At 43.3% G+C, this 18,382-nt stretch overlaps 1 protein-coding gene across 7 annotated transcripts in view; it reads right to left on the bottom strand.

Moving 5' to 3' along the window:
* Positions 1 to 18,382, bottom strand: part of PDZD2 (PDZ domain containing 2) — a 329,192-nt gene that overhangs the window by 70,964 nt on the left and 239,846 nt on the right. For 5 of the 7 annotated variants that reach the window (XM_033110376.1, XM_033110380.1, XM_033110378.1 and 2 more), the window contains 3 exons: positions 16,258 to 16,759; positions 6,813 to 6,955; positions 3,372 to 3,504 (listed from right to left, as the gene is read on the bottom strand). In XM_033110376.1, coding sequence (XP_032966267.1) covers positions 3,372 to 3,504; positions 6,813 to 6,955; positions 16,258 to 16,759 — 778 coding nt within the window. Of the gene's footprint in view, positions 1 to 3,371; positions 3,505 to 6,812; positions 6,956 to 16,257; positions 16,760 to 18,382 lie in introns of those variants that run through there. The other 2 variants (XM_033110382.1, XM_033110377.1) reach the window with 2 other exon arrangements.

Here is an 18,382-nt window from a genome sequence, read left to right as displayed (position 1 = left end):
AATTTATTGGGGTGACAATTGTTAGTAAAATCACATAGATTTCAGTGTACAATTCTGATTTACATCATCTATAAATCCCATTGTGTGTTCACCACCCAGAGTCAGTTCTCCTTCCATCACCATATATTTGATCCCCCTTTCTCTCATCTCCCACGCCCGATACACAGCTTTTTAGCGGCTGTTCTGGCACGTAAGTCCAGCTGGAACGGCCTCAGGTGCACTGTCTCCTTGCGTTTGATTCCATGTAATGAAAACGTGCATGTGTATATTGCATACATGTATGTGTGTTGCCATCAGGAAGGACACACCAGTCAGTTAATAGATGGTGCTCGTGGTAGTATTACAAAAATTTTGTCTTCTTTTTCTTCTATTTTTTTCTGGGTTTTCTACATTAGATATAATAAGTACTTGTTAACGAAAACCAAGAATGAAAAAAAAGCACAAGAGAAATCTGTATTGCTATGCATGTACTTCATAGAAACATCAAAACAAATTTAGATACTCTGATTTTATTTATTCAACAAAAATGTTCTAAGCTCCTATGTATAAGCAAACAACATATTTGTGTGGAAACACGAGACAACCTCTCCAGAAGAAAGGGACTGTTATATTTCTAAAACAATGCCTTAAAGTTTTGTGACTACTATCTACAATAATTTACATTTTTATTATTCCTTATATTCAGCACATCAAAAGCTCGTTTTTCCCTCCCTCTCTTCAAAAATATGGAAATAAAGCCTGTGGATTACTTGCTCTGGTGGGATGAAGAAGAGGAACAGATGCCACGAAGTGCTGAAAGACTGACTTCTTTCTTCTACATGGTTGAGCACCTCAGATAGTGTAAATTAACTTTGGGAACAAATACTGTGTTTCCCTGAAAATAAGACTGGGTCTTATATTAAGGTTTGCTCCAAAACACTCATTAGGGCTTGTGTTCAGGGGATGTCACCCTGAAAAATTCATGCTAGGGCTTATTTTCCAGTTAGATCTTATTTACGCGGAAACACGGTAGCAGGCAGCAGCTGTAGCAGCGTATCCCCTAGTTGTAAACAGAGAACATGGGAAGAAGTGAAAGGTGTCACTGCTTTGGGTCAGCTTTAGGGCTGTAGCTTAGTACTGATGGTCACGAGCCCATGGACCGAGAATTAGACGGACACCTATTCCTTGGTTCCAGACTGTCCTACAAAGACCCCAGCCAGTGTCCCTAAAAGTCAACACCTCTGGCAGGAGCACATGATCTTTTTCTAATACCACTGACTCTGTTGCCTTTGTATCTTATTTGACTAAGGGGCAGCTTGGAGTATAGGAAGAGGTATAAATTTTGAAGTCTAAGGGACCCAGGATAAAACCTGCTTCTGCCACACACTGCTGTGTGACCTCTGGGCAAATTAATTAATCACTTAGATTTTAATGTCACTTAGATTTTAATGAATAAAAAGAATGAATACCTGTCTTATGGGAATTATTTTATTAAATGAGACGATAGGTAAGAAGCATCGGGCACCCAGTGGGCACACAATACGTTAGTGTCCTTACTTCACTTAAGTGGGTGAGTGAGATCATACATAGGTCAGGCATCAAAACTGTTTTTAAAATCCACTTAATTATTACGTATGCCCCTTAATTATTAGTTTTGCCTATAAGTGGCCCTGTTTTGTTTTTAATTTATGTTTTCTTTGTGTCTGTGTGTTTGTGGATAGTGGCTTGACATAGAAGAGATTTCTCCGTCCCCATGTTCCAAACTAGCGTGATAAAGAAGTCATCATAGAACTAAAGGTTTGGTGGACGAGGTATAATGCCTGTCCAGAAAGCCCTGCATTCATAAGCCATAGACTGTGGGGGGTTGTGCAAACATATGACTCTCTGTCTGTCTCTCTCTGTCTCTCTCTCTCTCTCTATGTATGTACACGTAAGACCGGATGATGCTTTTCAAATTCCCAGCCCATATGACTAAATGGGGAATGTGCTTCTCCTTCCTCTGTAGCATTTCCCTCCCTGTGGAATTCACCAGGCTGACAGAGAACATTCTGGCTTTGCTCCCCTTCCCGATGCCTGCTGAGGAGATGCCAGGGTGCCCAGTGGTATCTGTGGAAGGATAGGAGAATGTCTTGGCTTCTGCCTCCAGGGCCTCAATGCCAATTCTTCCTGCCAAGTCTTTGCTAAGGCTGTGTATTCTTGTTGGAAGCCTGAGTGTCTAGGTCTAGAATTTGGAGTAAAGGGTGTATGGAGGCAGGAAGGCTGATTTTTCACGTAGCTCAACATATTAAAATATTCTTTTAGTCTACGGATTAAATACTCCAAAAATAGACAATAGACCTTACAATCTAAGAGGCAAAAATATATACAAACCTGCGGATGCTAGGTTCAAAAACAATAGCAGGGATAATAAGGGGAAAATGAGCCATACTGGCAAGAGCATATTGCTCATAGCAATTCTTCCCTGAACTGCAACTCGGATGAACTGGAACGAAGCCCCCTGGCTCCACTTCACTAGCTCCTCAGTCACATGGGCTCTTTCCTAGTCTCATCAACAGCACGATGAGACAAGGGAGCAGAACCGAGAAAGCCAAGTTCCTCTTTCTCATCACACAGCTGTGGAGTCCTGCAGCCTTGATCCAGAGCGTTAAGGCTGGTGAAACTCAGGATGAAAGCAGATGCCGGGGGCCCAGGATGTCAGCACTATCCTAATACACTGGGGTCTCAGCCTGAGGCCTCAGGAAGCAGAGGGAGACGCAAGACAGAGGGCAGAGACACTGGCTGTGCATCAAGAACCTGGAACCGCATCCCGGCCACCACGAGATGAGAGCCAGACCTGGCAGCTCTCCCTCACTGTCTCACTTGTAAAATTGAGGAGGAAAAACGGGAGGTGGTGACTGGACAAACAGGATTCACAAGATTTCCTCCAGTGCCAACACTCCGTGAGGCCATGAGTCAGAACCAAGATCCTGAACATCTCTTCCTTCAGGACCTGGAAGCTGCACACCCCCACGCCTCTCTCTTCCCTGCTGACCAGCGGACTTCCATACCTCCACTTTGGTTCTCCCTGGGCAAGTTGCTACTCTCCCCATCTTGTCCTTCCTTCCACCCTAGCATTCTTACCTTTTCATTAGTCCTATTATTGCTTTTCCATCTTCTAAATATACCCACAAAGACCCTTAAAAGAAAGCAAAGGAATTAAATGCACTTCAACGAAGGGCCCCGTTGTGGGCTTGCATTGTAGAATCATGGCTGTTTAAATGGCCCAAGGTAAATGGGCAATTTCACAGGGGACGTGTGGGTGTCTCAGCGAGTGAGGGGGTGGGGGGTATGGATAGGGCTCCAATCCAAATTCACCATTAAAAATAGTTTTAGAAAGAAACACAACTACCTACCTTGCTGGCCACGACCAACTGAACCATTCCAGTGGCTGAGCGAAGAATGGCCACAGCTTCCTCATGGGACAGCCCGACCAATAAGTGACCATTGATTACCAACAGCTCATCTCCTAAGGACAGTCTGCCATCCCTGAGGAAATGGAGATGGGAAAAAATTCCCCTGTCAAGACATTCTGGGCTTGAGAAGGGTCATTTTCCTGGAGCTAGGGAGAATCGCGACAGGGGATAGTTAAAACCAGGCCAAAGAGGAAGTAGGAGTACCAGAGACAGTTGGAATGGGATCTCTTTATTCTTTGGTCTGCCTGGGTCCAGATTCCTACTCAAGAGGAGTGAAATGCTCCATCATTTCAGGTGGTCACCTTGTAAGACGCACATTCTTAAGTTACCACCACGTAACCTGGCATCAATGTCAATGAAATGTCCCATCCAGGTGGAGACAATGGTAGAGAAACCCAGACCCCCAAAGTTTTAGGATAGTCAAGTCTTTCTTTTCTCAGTTCTACCTCCTGACCTGCCCTTATGACTAAGTCATCAGCTGATTCACAGAGCTAAGCCCCAAAAGAGTGAATGTATCCTAAGCTTACCAGGAATCCCATATCCCATGCCCTCTCTCTTCCAGGTAATCATGTCCTTGGCCAGATTTCCTTTGGGGCACCTGCAACTCTGCACTACATGTATCTGTCCACCACCCCCCTGCCTGCAGACCAAGTTATAGAACATTAAGGATAAATTCTCTCAGCTCCTTTTTCATCCTTGTGTCCTACAGCCAAGCTTCATCAGCGGAAGGATGAACACAAAAATAAATAATGAAGCTGCCTAATTTACTGCTGTTGCAGGTATCAGACCTGGTCTACACACCTAGGTGTATAAACATGTTCTGTTTCTCTATTCTTTTTTTCTTTTCAATTATATTACAGCTGACTTGGAGCACCGTTCGCTTTGGGCTGACAGGAGACACAGCTGTCCCAGGAACTGGCTCTTTTGGGGGGGGTCAGGGTCTGGGGAGGCACATTGTGCTAGAGCGTTGGGCAGGCCCCTTTATTCATGGTATGTCAACAGTCCTGTGTGTTCCAACTGAGCCTCCCAGGGTCTGCTCTCCCATGATCCCAAAGGAGCCAGAGGCTTCTCATCTCCATTGTTAAATATGGGATAGGAAATCTGCTAAGGCCGAATGACCCTAAGCCTAGGGTTCCACCATCCCCTCTGAAGGCTTTGTGTTAACGCCCAGGTGCAGCCACGGGACACATGCATGTCTCCAATATTCCCATATCCACCCAACTCTGTTTCTCTCCAATCTGTGGATTTTCTCCCCCTTCCTTCCTTTCAAGGAATCAACCTCTCTCCACCCTTCCCTCCCTCACCAGTTTCTCTCTCTCTCTCTCTCTCTCTCTCTCTCTCTCTCTCTCTCTCTCTCTCTCTCTGTCTCTCTACATCCTCTAGGACATGTATCATAATCTCTTCTATGAATTTAGGTTTTAACAGAAGACAAAGGGACACCAGAGACTTCTGACTTCTGACTCCCTCTTCTGCTGTTCTTCAGAAACCCTGAAGGCAGAAATGCTAAGGACCCCACTAGTTGTGTGGAATGGAAAGAGAGGGGGACTAGAAGAGAACAAACACAACACAAACCACAGAGAACAAACAACTGGAACCTCAAGGAGGTGTGTGGGGGGCCACTCTGCAGGAGAGGGAGTCAGGAATAAGAAGAATATAATGGTTCTGGCCAGTGTCCCTGCGCTAGCTTGTCCACAAGAACATCATGACCAGCCTTGTCCCCACCTCTTCTTTCCTCCTTTAATTCCATCTCGCTCTTCTCCTGTTATTAACTAGAATGCCCCGCATGTGAACTACATACCCCAGAGGCAGAGAGAGAGACACACACACACACAACTCCAGGCGAAGGGTGAACAGAAATGGAGACCCACTAGAAACAGCTCACATAGAAAACAGACAAGAACAGTCCTCTGTAAGCTGATCTCTGAGCACAGGCATTTCCTAATTGCCAACTTTCCAAAGACAGACTAGAACCTAAGACTTAGCATTAATGGGAAAATGGCTAACGGTGGGAGTTTTTTAAAGCATACATCATTTGGGAAGTTTAATGATGCTCTTCTGGATAAAAACTATCTAAGGTCTTAATTCTTCAAAAATTACTGCTGCCCAGGTAACTGACAACGGTAGTTAATCTTGTCTCTACTTTATTTATTAGCATCCTACTTTCTAGTCAAAGGATGGATGAGCACAAAACACTTTGATAGTGTGTGCCCTGGTCCTCTCCTTAGTGTTCCATTCTTTAGACTAAATACTTCCAGTTCCTTCAACTCCACCTCACGAGATATGCCTGAGGACCCTCTTGGTCTCGGGCAGGCCAACACTGTTCTGTTGTGCCGTATCTCCTTTAGAATCGGTGGACCTGGACCAAACACTATAAATTCCAGACTACGTTCACCTCCCTCATCAGTGAAATTCTACCTTTATACGCCTACTGTCTACGTGTGGGCATACAACATAGGTACATGCCCACCGTGCCTTGCGAATGGTAGACACCCGGCGTACAGAGGGTCCTCGAATAATGTCGCTTCATTCAACATCATTTCGTTGTAACGTTGATGAGATGGTGTAGAAACTTAACTCTTGTTTATATCAATTAATCTATGGTAAAACGGGTTTCATTAGATGTTGTTTTGCATAAAGTGGCAGCACCTATCGACGATGTTAAGTGAGGACTAACTATATATGGAAGCAATTAGCTAGCGTGGCAAAATCATGCCTTCCACTTGGGGACAACGACATCCCTGTAACTCCAAATGGACTTCTTTCTGGTACAAGCTCTGCCTAAGTATTGTCTGTCTTCCTACTTTAGACAACTGTTCAGATTAAAGAGTTTTGATGTGTGAATTGTTTTCGGGTCACAAGGAGAAAAACTCACAAGGACTTTTTCCCCCTCCACATCTGCACAACAGAGACACGTGTACGTAACTGTGTGTGGAATCCCGATAGACCTGACAAATCCAGTCGCAGCACATGAACTGTGGTCACGTTCCAAACCAATCCCTTTCCCACGTCCTTAGCCACAGTCCTACAGGAGTTAGGACATCAGGAATGTGGTGTTCTATTGTGTGTAAGACTTGTCTACAGTCTTGACAAGTAACCACATACCCCAAGCATCCTCAAAGTTAGGAGAAGAAACATTCACTTGAAACTCAAACTGGACTAGAAAGAAATCCAATCTCTCCTTCATGGTTTGGCGGAGCCTGCAGGATCTCCAGCAATTAGCTACTTCCTGTGCTCAGAGATGGGTTTAATTAGCACTGCTCATGCCTGATTTCCTTCTGTGCTCCAGCATCACCAGCGCTTTGACCAAGCGAAAGAGTCCTAACATCCGGGGGAGGGAAGGGAGAGGATGAGGAGGAAAGACGGGGAGGGGTATCTAGTCACCTGTGAGCGGCACCTCCTTCCTTCACTTGAGTGACAACGATAGCGTGAGGTGAGCGCTTTGATCCTCGGCCTCCACTAACCTGAATTCCCAGCCCATCCGATTCTTTAAGCAGCTCCATCTTCCATATGCGGCCAACTTCCTCCTTGGAAGGAAAAGTGAGCATACTATGAAGTTTACAGGCAGACGCATGGCACTGACACAGGAGCGTGGAGCTGTGCGGTCAGGACGAAGACTCATAACTTGTCAACAGCTATCACAGGTAGCCACAGAATTAAAAACGCTGTGGGCTGGGCCAACATCTCTGGCTGGCAGTGCTGTCCAGTAGACGGTTCTCTGAGGATGGAAATGTTCTGTATTTGAACCATCCAATAGGGGGTCACCAGCCACAGGGAGCAATGCAGTGCCTGAAATACGGCTAGTGGCAAGTGAGACACTGAATTTTCTGAAATTTTAACTACTTGATTTTAATTAAATAGCCACCTTTGGCTATAGGCCAGGATATTGGACAGCACAGCAAGAGTGATTATTGAATTCCCTGAGTTGGGTCCTGTTAAGTGAGGTTTCTTCTGCTTGAAACCCAGATAACACTATGTGTGTAAAACACTGGCTGAGTCTGGGTTCCTTTTATTTACACAAAGCTACTAGTCAATAAGGACAGATGAAAGGAAGACAAAGCTAGGTCTTAGTGCCAGGAGACCTCAACTAGTCTGAGCCTAGCTCTGCGACTTAGCACTTATAAAAGTCATTTAATGCCTAAAAACCTCAGTTTCCTTGCCTCTAAAGTGGGAATAATTATTAATACTTTCAGGTTTGTGGCTAGGGTTAAATGAGATATTTATGGAAATAGGTGGCAATGTTCTCAATAGTTAGTAGTACATAATGTTGATAGGTAACCATATATTACTTATAACATATACATATATGCAGATATATGTTTAAAACATCATATTGAATTGAATCTCAAATTTCCTTAAAATATGAAATCTTTGGTAGGAGAAACCAAACCAGGAAATTAATTGATGAATTTGTTATTGACTTCTAAAGACATTAGTTTGTATACTTTTTCAATACATTAAAAAAATGCTTCAACTCATAAAAATTTATCCTTTTTTAAAACTAATAAATGTCTCTGGACTGCTGGTAGCTTTTCTGGTTTGGTTCATTTTCCACTTGACTCCCTATTTCACTCCAAGGACACAAACATATGAAAACACGCTGTAAAATGTTTGAGTTTCTTCAGATACTTAGCTATTCAGAGAAGTGAAAGCACAACCTTCCAAAGTGGTTTACTTAATGGTCTTATTTAGGCTCGCCCCTATAGTTATTTTTAGCTCTAGGTGTAGGGCTATGGGTCACAATGAATTCTTCAACATATAAACCAAAAACCATATGCTTTCTTCATCTATCATTAAGGTCCAATGGAACAGTTAAGGTCCAATGGAACAGTTAAGGTCCAATATGGACAAAGCCAACCTCCCTCTAGAAATAGGCAACCGGCCCATGCAAGCTGCTTGCAAAAGAGAAAGAATGTGAAGCATTTAGAAAATCTGAAATACACACTGTCAGAAACTGACGTGAAACTTTATGCAATATTAAAAAAAACAGATGTTAAATGGTCACTGATGTGCAGCAACAAGAATGTCTGGGGAAATTATTACCAGATAGAGACCTGTTGGATCCTATACTTTTTCCAGTACAGCACTGCTCGGTGGGACTCCATTACTCCAGCAACTTGCAGTGATGCCAACTGTCTCCTTCATCCACTCACCACAGACACACGAAGCCTGTCTAGCCAAATGTAACTTCAGAAGTTACTGGCTTACCACAGTAGTTCATGAGCTTGTCAACAATCTCTATATCATCCAATCGTCTCACTGTGGATTCACGGTTTTTGGTTTGTTGCCGCTGACCTCTGGAACACCTTTCTCTCTTCCTTATTCAGAAACAGCCTTCCTGGCCTTCAACGTCTCACTTAGCCCCACTACTTCAAGAAGCCATCCTTGAGAATCAGTGCTACCGCCAATATGGCAACTTTCAACATCTCCAGTACATGAGACCCTCTGGTCTAGTGGATAGCCCCAAGGGAATAAATTCAGGGATGTGCTAATTCGCTGTTGTCCTGCTTGCTGGGCATCCCACACTAGCACATGGGTCAGCCTGTGGCTGCCTCCCCGGGCCTCCAGACGCAGTTGAGAAACTAGAGCAGAGGGTAGCCTGACTTGCTCTTTCCTTGGAAGATATTTCAATGGCTCTTGGAGTCTTAAAGATGTAGGGCAGAGCTCCTCCCTCTCCCAGGACAGAAAAACTGTAGAACTCTTTCCCAAGAGAAACAGGGACCATTAATAGTCTAGAAACAAAACAAAACCATTGGTTTTAGCCCAAATTAGTAAAAACCTATCCATTCTCATTACTAGTTACACCACCGTGTCTGCCCCCCCTCCCCCCCCTCCCCCCGCCCTGCCCACCCTGTCCTACCCTTCTTTTGTTAGGCAGAACACGTTAAGTATCATTCACAGGGGGTGTGATAATTCTAGTCTTTTCTTATTTTTAAATGCTTTTAGAAATAGGACTTGGGACAAGAAACATGCAAAAGTATGATCATGGGGAAAGAATAATGGCCTAATGTATACTCTGACAGAAAGAAATAGACAATTTTCATCAAGAGTACCCACACACCATTCCTACCCCTGCCTCACACACACAACTAGTTAAAAGTAAAACAAAGCACATATCTACTAAAAATGGCTTCATAAGGTAGAAATGACCAATCTGTAATATAAACCCCAACTATATTGGTCAAGAAACAGATCATATTCTCTTTCACTTTTGTTCAATAACATGATCTTTTTTTTTTTTTTTCATAACTGAAAGTAGGAACTATAGGAGAGAGTTCAAAGCAATCAGTGCAAGTTTCCTTGCCTTGGAATTTCTTGCTCATTTAATGAGGAGTTCAGAGGTACACTAAGGAAGGCACAAACAGGAAGAGGCAGATGTTATCGGTCTTAATTGTACAATTGTCGGTATGGTATTAAATCAAGCTGCCTATGGCTGAAAACAGTGCTCAGCTGAAAATAAAATCAGTGTCTGAAGTTCATTAGGCCAAAGCCGGTACTGGCCAAAATCCAACAAAATATAATAACCAACTTAAATACAATAATTTCCAACTCCCTCCTTATAATTCCACTTGGGGATCTAACACACACTTCAGCACGATCAAAAAACAGGACTCTCCCCCACCTACTCCTGGCTTTCCCATCTCCATGGAGAAAATACTATCATCTATTCAAGATAAAGAGGATACACAATCCAAAAGCCCATGAGTTATCTTTGATTCCTCCTTCTATTCCCTAACCCAAACCATGAGCGAGACCCGTAAGCTCTACTTGCGAGATAGATTCACATCCATCTCCTTCTGCCCCTCTTCCCTGTCACCACCCTTGTCAAAGCCACCAGCATCTTCAGCTTGGGTTACCACAACAGCCTCCAATCTGGTCTTCCTATTTAATTCTTCACCTCCTACAATCCACTATTCTGCATTACACATCTAGGATGAACTTGATGCACTCAGCTGAAACCTTCCCACAGCTCCCCACTGGACTTAGAATAAGGTCCAAGTCTTCGAGGTGGCATGCACGGACCTTTGTAATCCAGCCGTTCCCACAGCTCCAGAGTCACCTCCTAGTGCCCTCCTCATCGCTCACGGTGCTTCCGTTCCTCTGCTCCTGGAACCCTGTCATTCCTACCTTAGGGCAGCAGTAGGTGCTGGCTTCTCCCTGGAAACAACATCTGGCCCCAGATTTTCTGGCGCTGCCCTTTCCTGACACTCAGTCTTCAGCTCAAACACTGGTTCTTTTATGAGGTCTTCACTGACATCCAATGACAGTTAGCAGTTCCCATCCATGGAACCGCCCAGCCATCTTCCACTTCACCCTGTCTTAGTTCATCTATGGTACTTGTTGTCATCACATAACATTCTGATTGGCTTACTTACTCCTTGGGGCCCCTTCCATGTGATAAATGCCTTGGGACGAGAACCTTGTCTCTCATTGACCAGTGGGATCTCTGGTAAGTAGAACAGTGCCTAGCACATAACAATACTGCATAACTGGAATGAACAATTATAAGATGTTTATCCACTAATCTTATGGTTCTCCAGAAGTTACTGAAACTGACCGTAAGAGGCTTGCTCAGATGGGAGACCTGCATGTTTGCCAATGTTCAGCATTGGCTGAACACGGATCCAGTTGTAGACACGACTGAGTTCTGAAACAGATCCCGTCTAGACAGATGGCTCAGTCCTTTGCTTCCTTTTACATTGGCTTAAAGGGCATGAGACTTTGTCAGTCTGTTGAGAAAAAGCCAAACCACGCAAAACTGGATGCTATGGACTTCTGTATTAGTGCTGTTGGAGCGCTACCCTCTCCTATAAAGTGCCAATTCTGTGTGAGCTCCCATGTGCATCTCTGCACAGAGGGAAACCAGGGGATTTATTTACCAAACAGGGGCGGTACATTAAACGGAGCTGTCTCAGCAGCATTTAAATGACCTGATCTTCTGCTGGAACCAAAAATAAAATTTTACAACAGCATCTTTGCCCCAAATGTGAGAAGACACATCATCCAACTAGAATGTCCCTGCAATAAATGCTCTGGCTCTAGTTGCAAACTTATTCTGAGGCTGTTTGCATATCCCTTCTTAATTAGAATAATCAGTTAGATATGAAGAAATGTGTGATCATAATGTCAAAGTTGCAGTCCCTTAGTCATCAGACCAAAATGCTCAGTTTATAGGTGAGAAGATGCAAGCTCAGAGAAAGGACATGGTGGCCCAAAGGCCGCAGAGCTGGGATGGGAGAGCTAGGGCTGGAACTCGGTGTCCCTCGCTCAGGCCTGGCGCTCTTGAGTGTCTTCATTAATAAATAGCTACATAGGACCTACTGGGCACTGAATTAGGACAGAAAGACAAATAAGGTCCTCGCCCTTAAAGTCTACTGAGGACACACAGACAAATGGTATTTGGAGTATGTGGGATTCATGCATTGATGAAGACAAGCGGGGCTACAGCAGGAGCCCACAGCGGAGATGCCTAAGGATGGGGGCAGGTGGCAGGGGTGTCATGGACGCCTCCTAGAGGAGGGTTTCATGGTGCTTGTTCCCCCAGGAAATGTAGAAGCTAAGCTACACTGGAAAGGGGAGACGAAACAGAATAGTGAGAACAGCAGCTGCAAAGCCTCCGCGACAAGAGTGAGCATGGCCTTTTGAAAAAACTATAACTAATTCAGCCCAAATCAGGGAGGGAGAAAGTTAAGGAGGGACTCAGATAAAGAAGGGCCTCACGTGCTACGCCAAGCCAAGGTGTTTACCCTGAAGGCAAAGTGGACCCACCAGAAGGGTTTAAGATGCAGTGTGTGTGTGTGTGTGTGTGTGTGTATGTGTGTGTATGCTTGTGCACGCGTCATGAGATTTGCTCTGTAGAAAGGTCTCTCTGGTTGCATTGCATGATGGGATGAGAGTGGGGGCAGTGAGATGGGTAGGAGACTACTACGACTGTCAGATGAGAAATGAAAGCAGCCCAGCCTCGACCTAAAGTTGTGGGAGTGGGAGAAAGAGAAGTGGAGGGAGCCCGGAGATCCTACAGTGAGCTGGAGTTGACAGGACTTGGTGACTGAATGGACATGGTGTAAGGGAGAGGGCAGCATTTCAGTTGACTCCAGGATGCCAACTGTTCCCAATATGGGATTAAGGCATTTCCCAGGAAATGGGATTATAAGTGCAAAACCAGGGAAACTTCTGGACAAACCATGAGTTGATTCTCAGGTTTCTGGCTTGGGCAACCTTGTGGGTGGTGAGACCTGGAACACTGGTGCAGACTTGGTGTGGAAAAGTGATGCATCCAGGTTTAGATCTGATGGGAAATATGCAAGATGGAGACATCCTGCAGACAGTTGGGAGAAACTCTGGGCTCAGGAGAGAGGTAAAGGTGCAGATATAAGTTCCCCCTAGGACCATGGGGGCTTCCTAGAAGAAGATCATCCAATGCTGCCTCTCTGCTTGTAGCAAACATCAGGGACCACCCTGCCCATGTCCTGGTGTCAATCTCCTGGTTTCCCATCCTTTCTTGCAGATTCAGACCCGGGGCAGCCTTCCTGAGGTCTCTGCTGAAGGCCTCGGGAAGAGGTCGGGCGCTGTACAGGGCGGATTGCAACACTAGGATAAGACCACAAAGTGACCCATAGACACATGTACCAGCTGTAAATAAACTCACCTACCTGTTAATGGCAGGACTTTTTTTTCTTTGTTACGTGACTACATTTGGTTTTATTCCTTTTACCACGCAGCTTTACAAAAACACACATCATATCTAAACAGCTTGCAAAAACTGTCACTTTGGATGAGTAATGATCTTCACTAGACAGGGAGTAAGTAACACTAAACGCATTTCTAAAACTGTTTGTCTATGTCCTAGGAGATTCTTATGTTTTAGACAATGGGCCCAACTTTTATAGTTTTAAAAATTAATCTGCTTGCATACCTATCATCATGTGTTAATATTTGATAGAAACATACCATTTCTTTTAAAAGCAGACATTTTCCTATAATTCTGTTAAAGGAGAACAGAACATCAAAACATGTAACAAATAGTCTATGAAAAAGAAGCACCTGACAAATAAAAATGCTCTGAAGGATCATTATAAGCCTTTTCTCTAATTTATTAAGTCTTTGCAGATATATTAAATCATTAGTAAAGCAGAAAAGGAACACTGCTGACATGTTTAATCTTTCATTATTCAAATGGAATGGAATGTTTCCCCCCAAAGACTTAAGAGGTAAATAGCTTATTTTTGTGTTTTTTTCTGGAAATTCCATTTTAGCATGACCTTGGGCTCATCCTGGAATAAAAATAAAAATCCACTCAGCCCAAGGACCTAAGTAATTTTCTGTGAAGATCTACTGGTTCCAATTTGGATGCTACCTAGATGTGGGGCAAAGTTATGTCTTGCCAACTCTGTCAATTTTAGATAAACACATCTAATGATGATACTTCTCCGACTGAAAAAGGTCCTAAAATATTTGTGTCCAAGAAGATGTGTGTCCTATTTAGACTTTCCAAGACCAAAACGTACAACACAAGGTCAATAATGAGTCTATAGATTGTGGAGAGTTACAAAAAATGCAAATTCCAGATGACAAGTCTCTCCTTTCTATAGGCATGTGGCTTAAAAAAAGAAAAAAAAAAGGGTGGCGGGTTAGCTCAGTTGGTTAGAGTGCAGTGCTCATAACACCAAGGTCACTGGTTTGATTCCTACATGGGTCAGTGAGCTGCCCCCTCCACAACCAGATTGAAAACAATGACTTGACTTGGAGCTGATGGGTCCTGGAAAAACACACTGTTCCCCAATATCCGCCCCCCCAAAAAAATGCCCCAAAGGCTATACATCAAGGTTTGTTTTTTTTCACTGTTTCATTTATAGTTTCTTGGACATTTGACCTTAAGTACAAAACCAGGAACTCTGATATGTGTAGTCTTCAGATAGTCTAATCCAGAAATTCAGTTTTTATATTATTGCCTTTAATTAAGATGAGCAGAAGATGGTACTTTCTTAAAAGTTTGTTTTTTTTTAATCATTCCAAATTATTTCCACTTATTCTAGGACAAATCAAAGCCTGTTTTTTGAATTCTATGTGAGATTCACCCGAAACCTTTGGTACCTTAAAACTTCAAACTGATTAAGAGTACCAATACTCTCTAACTTATTTTTTTCACATCAGGCTTTATGTGTATTTACAATCTAATTATTAGGGAAAAAATCATATCAAGATATAATACCCATTAATAGGGAACAAATTATAATACAGATATCACCTGCTTTTTTAAAGTTCGTGTTACGTCACTTTGCTTTTATGAAAAACCTACATTCGTACCTATTTTCACTAACTGAAAGAAATCCAAAGAGAGTTTTTGCTTTTATGTAAAAAGACAAAAAGCGAAAATAGCATTTAGCGTTTGTTTTGCAGTGAGACGTTTTAGAGGCAGCGAGCACCCGACGCAGTGAGTGGTACTGCTTTTACTACATTTTAGATCGAGTTATTCGGTATGATTTGGTAGATTATTTCTTGGGTCTGGGAACGCTCAAAAGATTTCCCAAATAAATTAATAGTAATTGCTTCTTTGCTTTATGCCATTTAGGCTTATAAAAGTTTTCATAGGAATTTTCTATTTTTGGATAATGGAGGAAAACCTGTATTTTTATGGGCCTTAATTTTTTTGGGGGGGTGTGTGAATATTGTAATCTTTTTGTTGCCCTTAATCCTTTTTGGGGGGGCATAAACTTGGTAGAAAATCATTGATAGAGACATTAATTTTTTTCTTCTGATTTGTTTCCACATTCCATTTACAAATGTGCCTCTTCTGTGTAAGGCTTCATGAAGATCATTTACCTAGCTCCTCGAATGAAGGAACACGGTCCCTTAAGAGAGGAGTATTTTGATTCTTCTCAACCCATTATACAGATTGGCAGCAAATACAGACGTATGCATGAAATAGCCTTACTAGAAATGACATTCACCTCACAGGGCACCACTTCCCAGCATGCAAAGCTAAATTTGATCCTTCTGTGCCCGTTTTCCACCTTTCCAACTTTCTCTTTCATCCCTAGACGGCACCTCCCCAGTCAGAGAAAACACCAATCAGGAACCACTTAGGGAGTTGCTGCTTCCTTAGGAATCCATAGGAGTACCTGCCAAGAGGATTCTGGGAATGAACATGCTAACCCTGAAGAAACATAACTTAATGAGAGAGTGTTGGTTATAATGGAGGAGACAGTTTGAGGCTGGAAGAGTGCCCATCACCATTGAGAATATACATACCACATCTGCTTTGCCTTTAGGTAGTAAGACCAGCCCTGACCATCACAGCTGGATATCATAGTCTCAGAGATTTCTGTGAAGTTTCTAAACTTCGCCAGAATTCAGCGATTTCATGTGATCACGTTATCCCATGAAAATGTCACTGATTTTGAAATGTTAAAAATAAAAGCAGATGCTTCCCTGAATGTTGGACATCCTTCCTGTGTAATACTGAGGCTTGGATGTTTATGCTATCAACTGCCACCAGGAATTCTTGGCTTTGCCGTGGCAATTCCACTGGTGACAGCAGTGATAAATAATGATGCAGTTCAAGTACTTTATCTGGGCCTCATATGACTCAAATTACACCACAGAAGGCTTGAATTTTCCACTTAGGATCACTCGACTAGTTCTTTATTTAAGTAGGATAAAATGACGTGGATTTTTTGGTTGTTATTGTTAACGTCTCCTGATAATTTACCTTAATAAATTTGTTGGATTCTAAGTGCGAGGTCACCTTAGATATATTTTTTAAACTTAGCAACTTCAAACAATATTTCTTTTAAAATTCTGGTTCTATAATCAAACCAAAGCTTACCCGTGCTAGGCAGTCACTTGATTGGAAGTCCGTCTTCCCAGATTTTGAGAAGCGGCGTTTATCATTGGTTGTGGGCAGAGGAGCATCTGTCTTTGGAACTCTGTGCTCTGTGCCTCTGTCCACTTCTGACTTGTCTAGATGGGACCCAGCCACCTCCTTGACAGAATCTGGGCCATTTTCTAGCTCGAAGGCATGACCATTTCCAAGTTCAGGGTCTGGGCCATTGTCCAGCTCAGAGATGGGTTCATTGTCCAACTCATAGCCAGCGCTGCTCTTGGATTCTTCAGTGGCCTTGTGGGCAGAAGGCCTGGAAATGACCCCAAACTTTCTTGCTCTTTTCCCCTTTTTCACTGTTCGGTCACCCAGCTCCAAGGTAGGTGTCTCTCCCGGTTCAGAGCTGTTGCTACTGTTGCCATTATAAGGAGAATGGACTTTGTGCTTGAAGCGACGCAGCATGATCAGGTAGATAAAGCCGCCATTCCAGCACTGCTCAGCCAGGTAACTGCAACAGACAGACAGGAGCCATGAAAACCCTTGAAACATCCCTTTTGAACAATACCGTGGGTTGGTGCATTCAATGGCCCACGTAGGACCCATGTGATTAAAAACTCGGTCAACAAATTGAGGTACTGAGCTTCCTAAAGAGGCTCAACACTCTACTCTTTTTTTAATCTCTAGAATTGTTGATGCGAAAAATAACCTGAAAACAAACTCAATGAACTGGCAATCACTAATGAAAGTACCCGAGGATAGGTAGTCAGAGAAGGATTTTTCTATTAACAGAGCCAATACTAACATATCATTAAAAACAACCCTCCACGCCACAATTTCTTGCATCCGCATGATGTTAGTCTCCCATTCACACAGTTCTGATGGAATAACATTACAAGTCCCCCAGGGTAATGAATGGATAAAATGGTTTTGGGGAAATGTAAAGTTCTGCTTTTAGGTTCAAGAAATCAATGGCACAAGAACAGGAACCTCAGCCTCACGGTAGTTAAAGTGAACAAAAGATTCTGAGTGGGGGTGGAGGGATGTTGGCTGGTAACAAGCACGAGCACGCGTGTGGTGCACTAAATGAGTATCAGGTTGATTTCTTGGTAATGGTTCTGACTTGGGTTGTGCACAGCACACATGGAGTGTCATTTCTAGTCTAGGCATCACATTAAGAGGAACACCGAAAAGGTGGAAAAGTCATAGCCTTAGGGTGACCAGGACAAAGAAGGTGGCTGGACACTGGGGCAGGCGGGCATAGTGGGAGGAAAGAGGGACGCTAAGCTTGAAGAAGGCCAGGGTTAGGCTCAGTGGTTTTCTAGGTATTTCAGGGCTGCTAAACACTTAGAAGCAGGAAATAATATAAATTCATAATGCATGTGCAGCTCGGCACAAAATAATATACCAGGTTTTAAAGGATAATGAGAAAATAGCACATCAAATGAGGTAAGTAATTAGCAGTGATCAGACCAGATCACTAGAGCTTTAGCAAAGAAAACACTCACTCAAAAGTCAGGAAACCAGGCTAGGCTGGACCCTCCCCTCGTGCCACCCAAGATAAGAAAGCACAAACTCCAGATGAACCCAGGGAAATGCCTTCACCACTGGAATCTTGCCACATTCTACACATCACCAGTTCCCAAGCAAAGAATGTCAACAACCAAATCCTTAACGGGTCAGACCTGCTTCCGGTCTTCTTGCGCCCAACAAAGAGAAGGGTTTCATCTTCAATAAGTGAAAAACAGAGAACTTTCCCAAGTATACCTAGCTAGCTGCTCTCTCTCCAGGCTGAGAGAGGGGGCCGTCAGTGTGTGGGAAGGGGGCCAGGTCGTAAGGAGAGGTGACCAGCTGTGTTTGAAATGTACTAAGTTTTGGGGCAAAGGTATATATTCCTCATATCAAATGGTCAGGGTAATGCAGTGACAGTGACGATCTAACTGAAGAAGATAGTAACTCTGAATTTTCCATGGAGTAAAGTGAACAAGACAGAAGGGTCTTCAAACATCAACCAAACCTAATAAAAACTCTCTTTGATCCTGGGCTATAAATCATGAAAATGAACTTACACATAAAATCCAGGTAGATCAAAGATACCATACAAGACTCAGGGTGTTCTGTGACTTACAGTGAG

The sequence above is a fragment of the Rhinolophus ferrumequinum genome, chromosome 7 (genome assembly GCF_004115265.2).
Source record: "Rhinolophus ferrumequinum isolate MPI-CBG mRhiFer1 chromosome 7, mRhiFer1_v1.p, whole genome shotgun sequence".
NCBI classification, from domain to species: domain Eukaryota; kingdom Metazoa; phylum Chordata; class Mammalia; order Chiroptera; family Rhinolophidae; genus Rhinolophus; species Rhinolophus ferrumequinum.
This window is presented reverse-complemented; position numbering and strand designations above follow the sequence as displayed.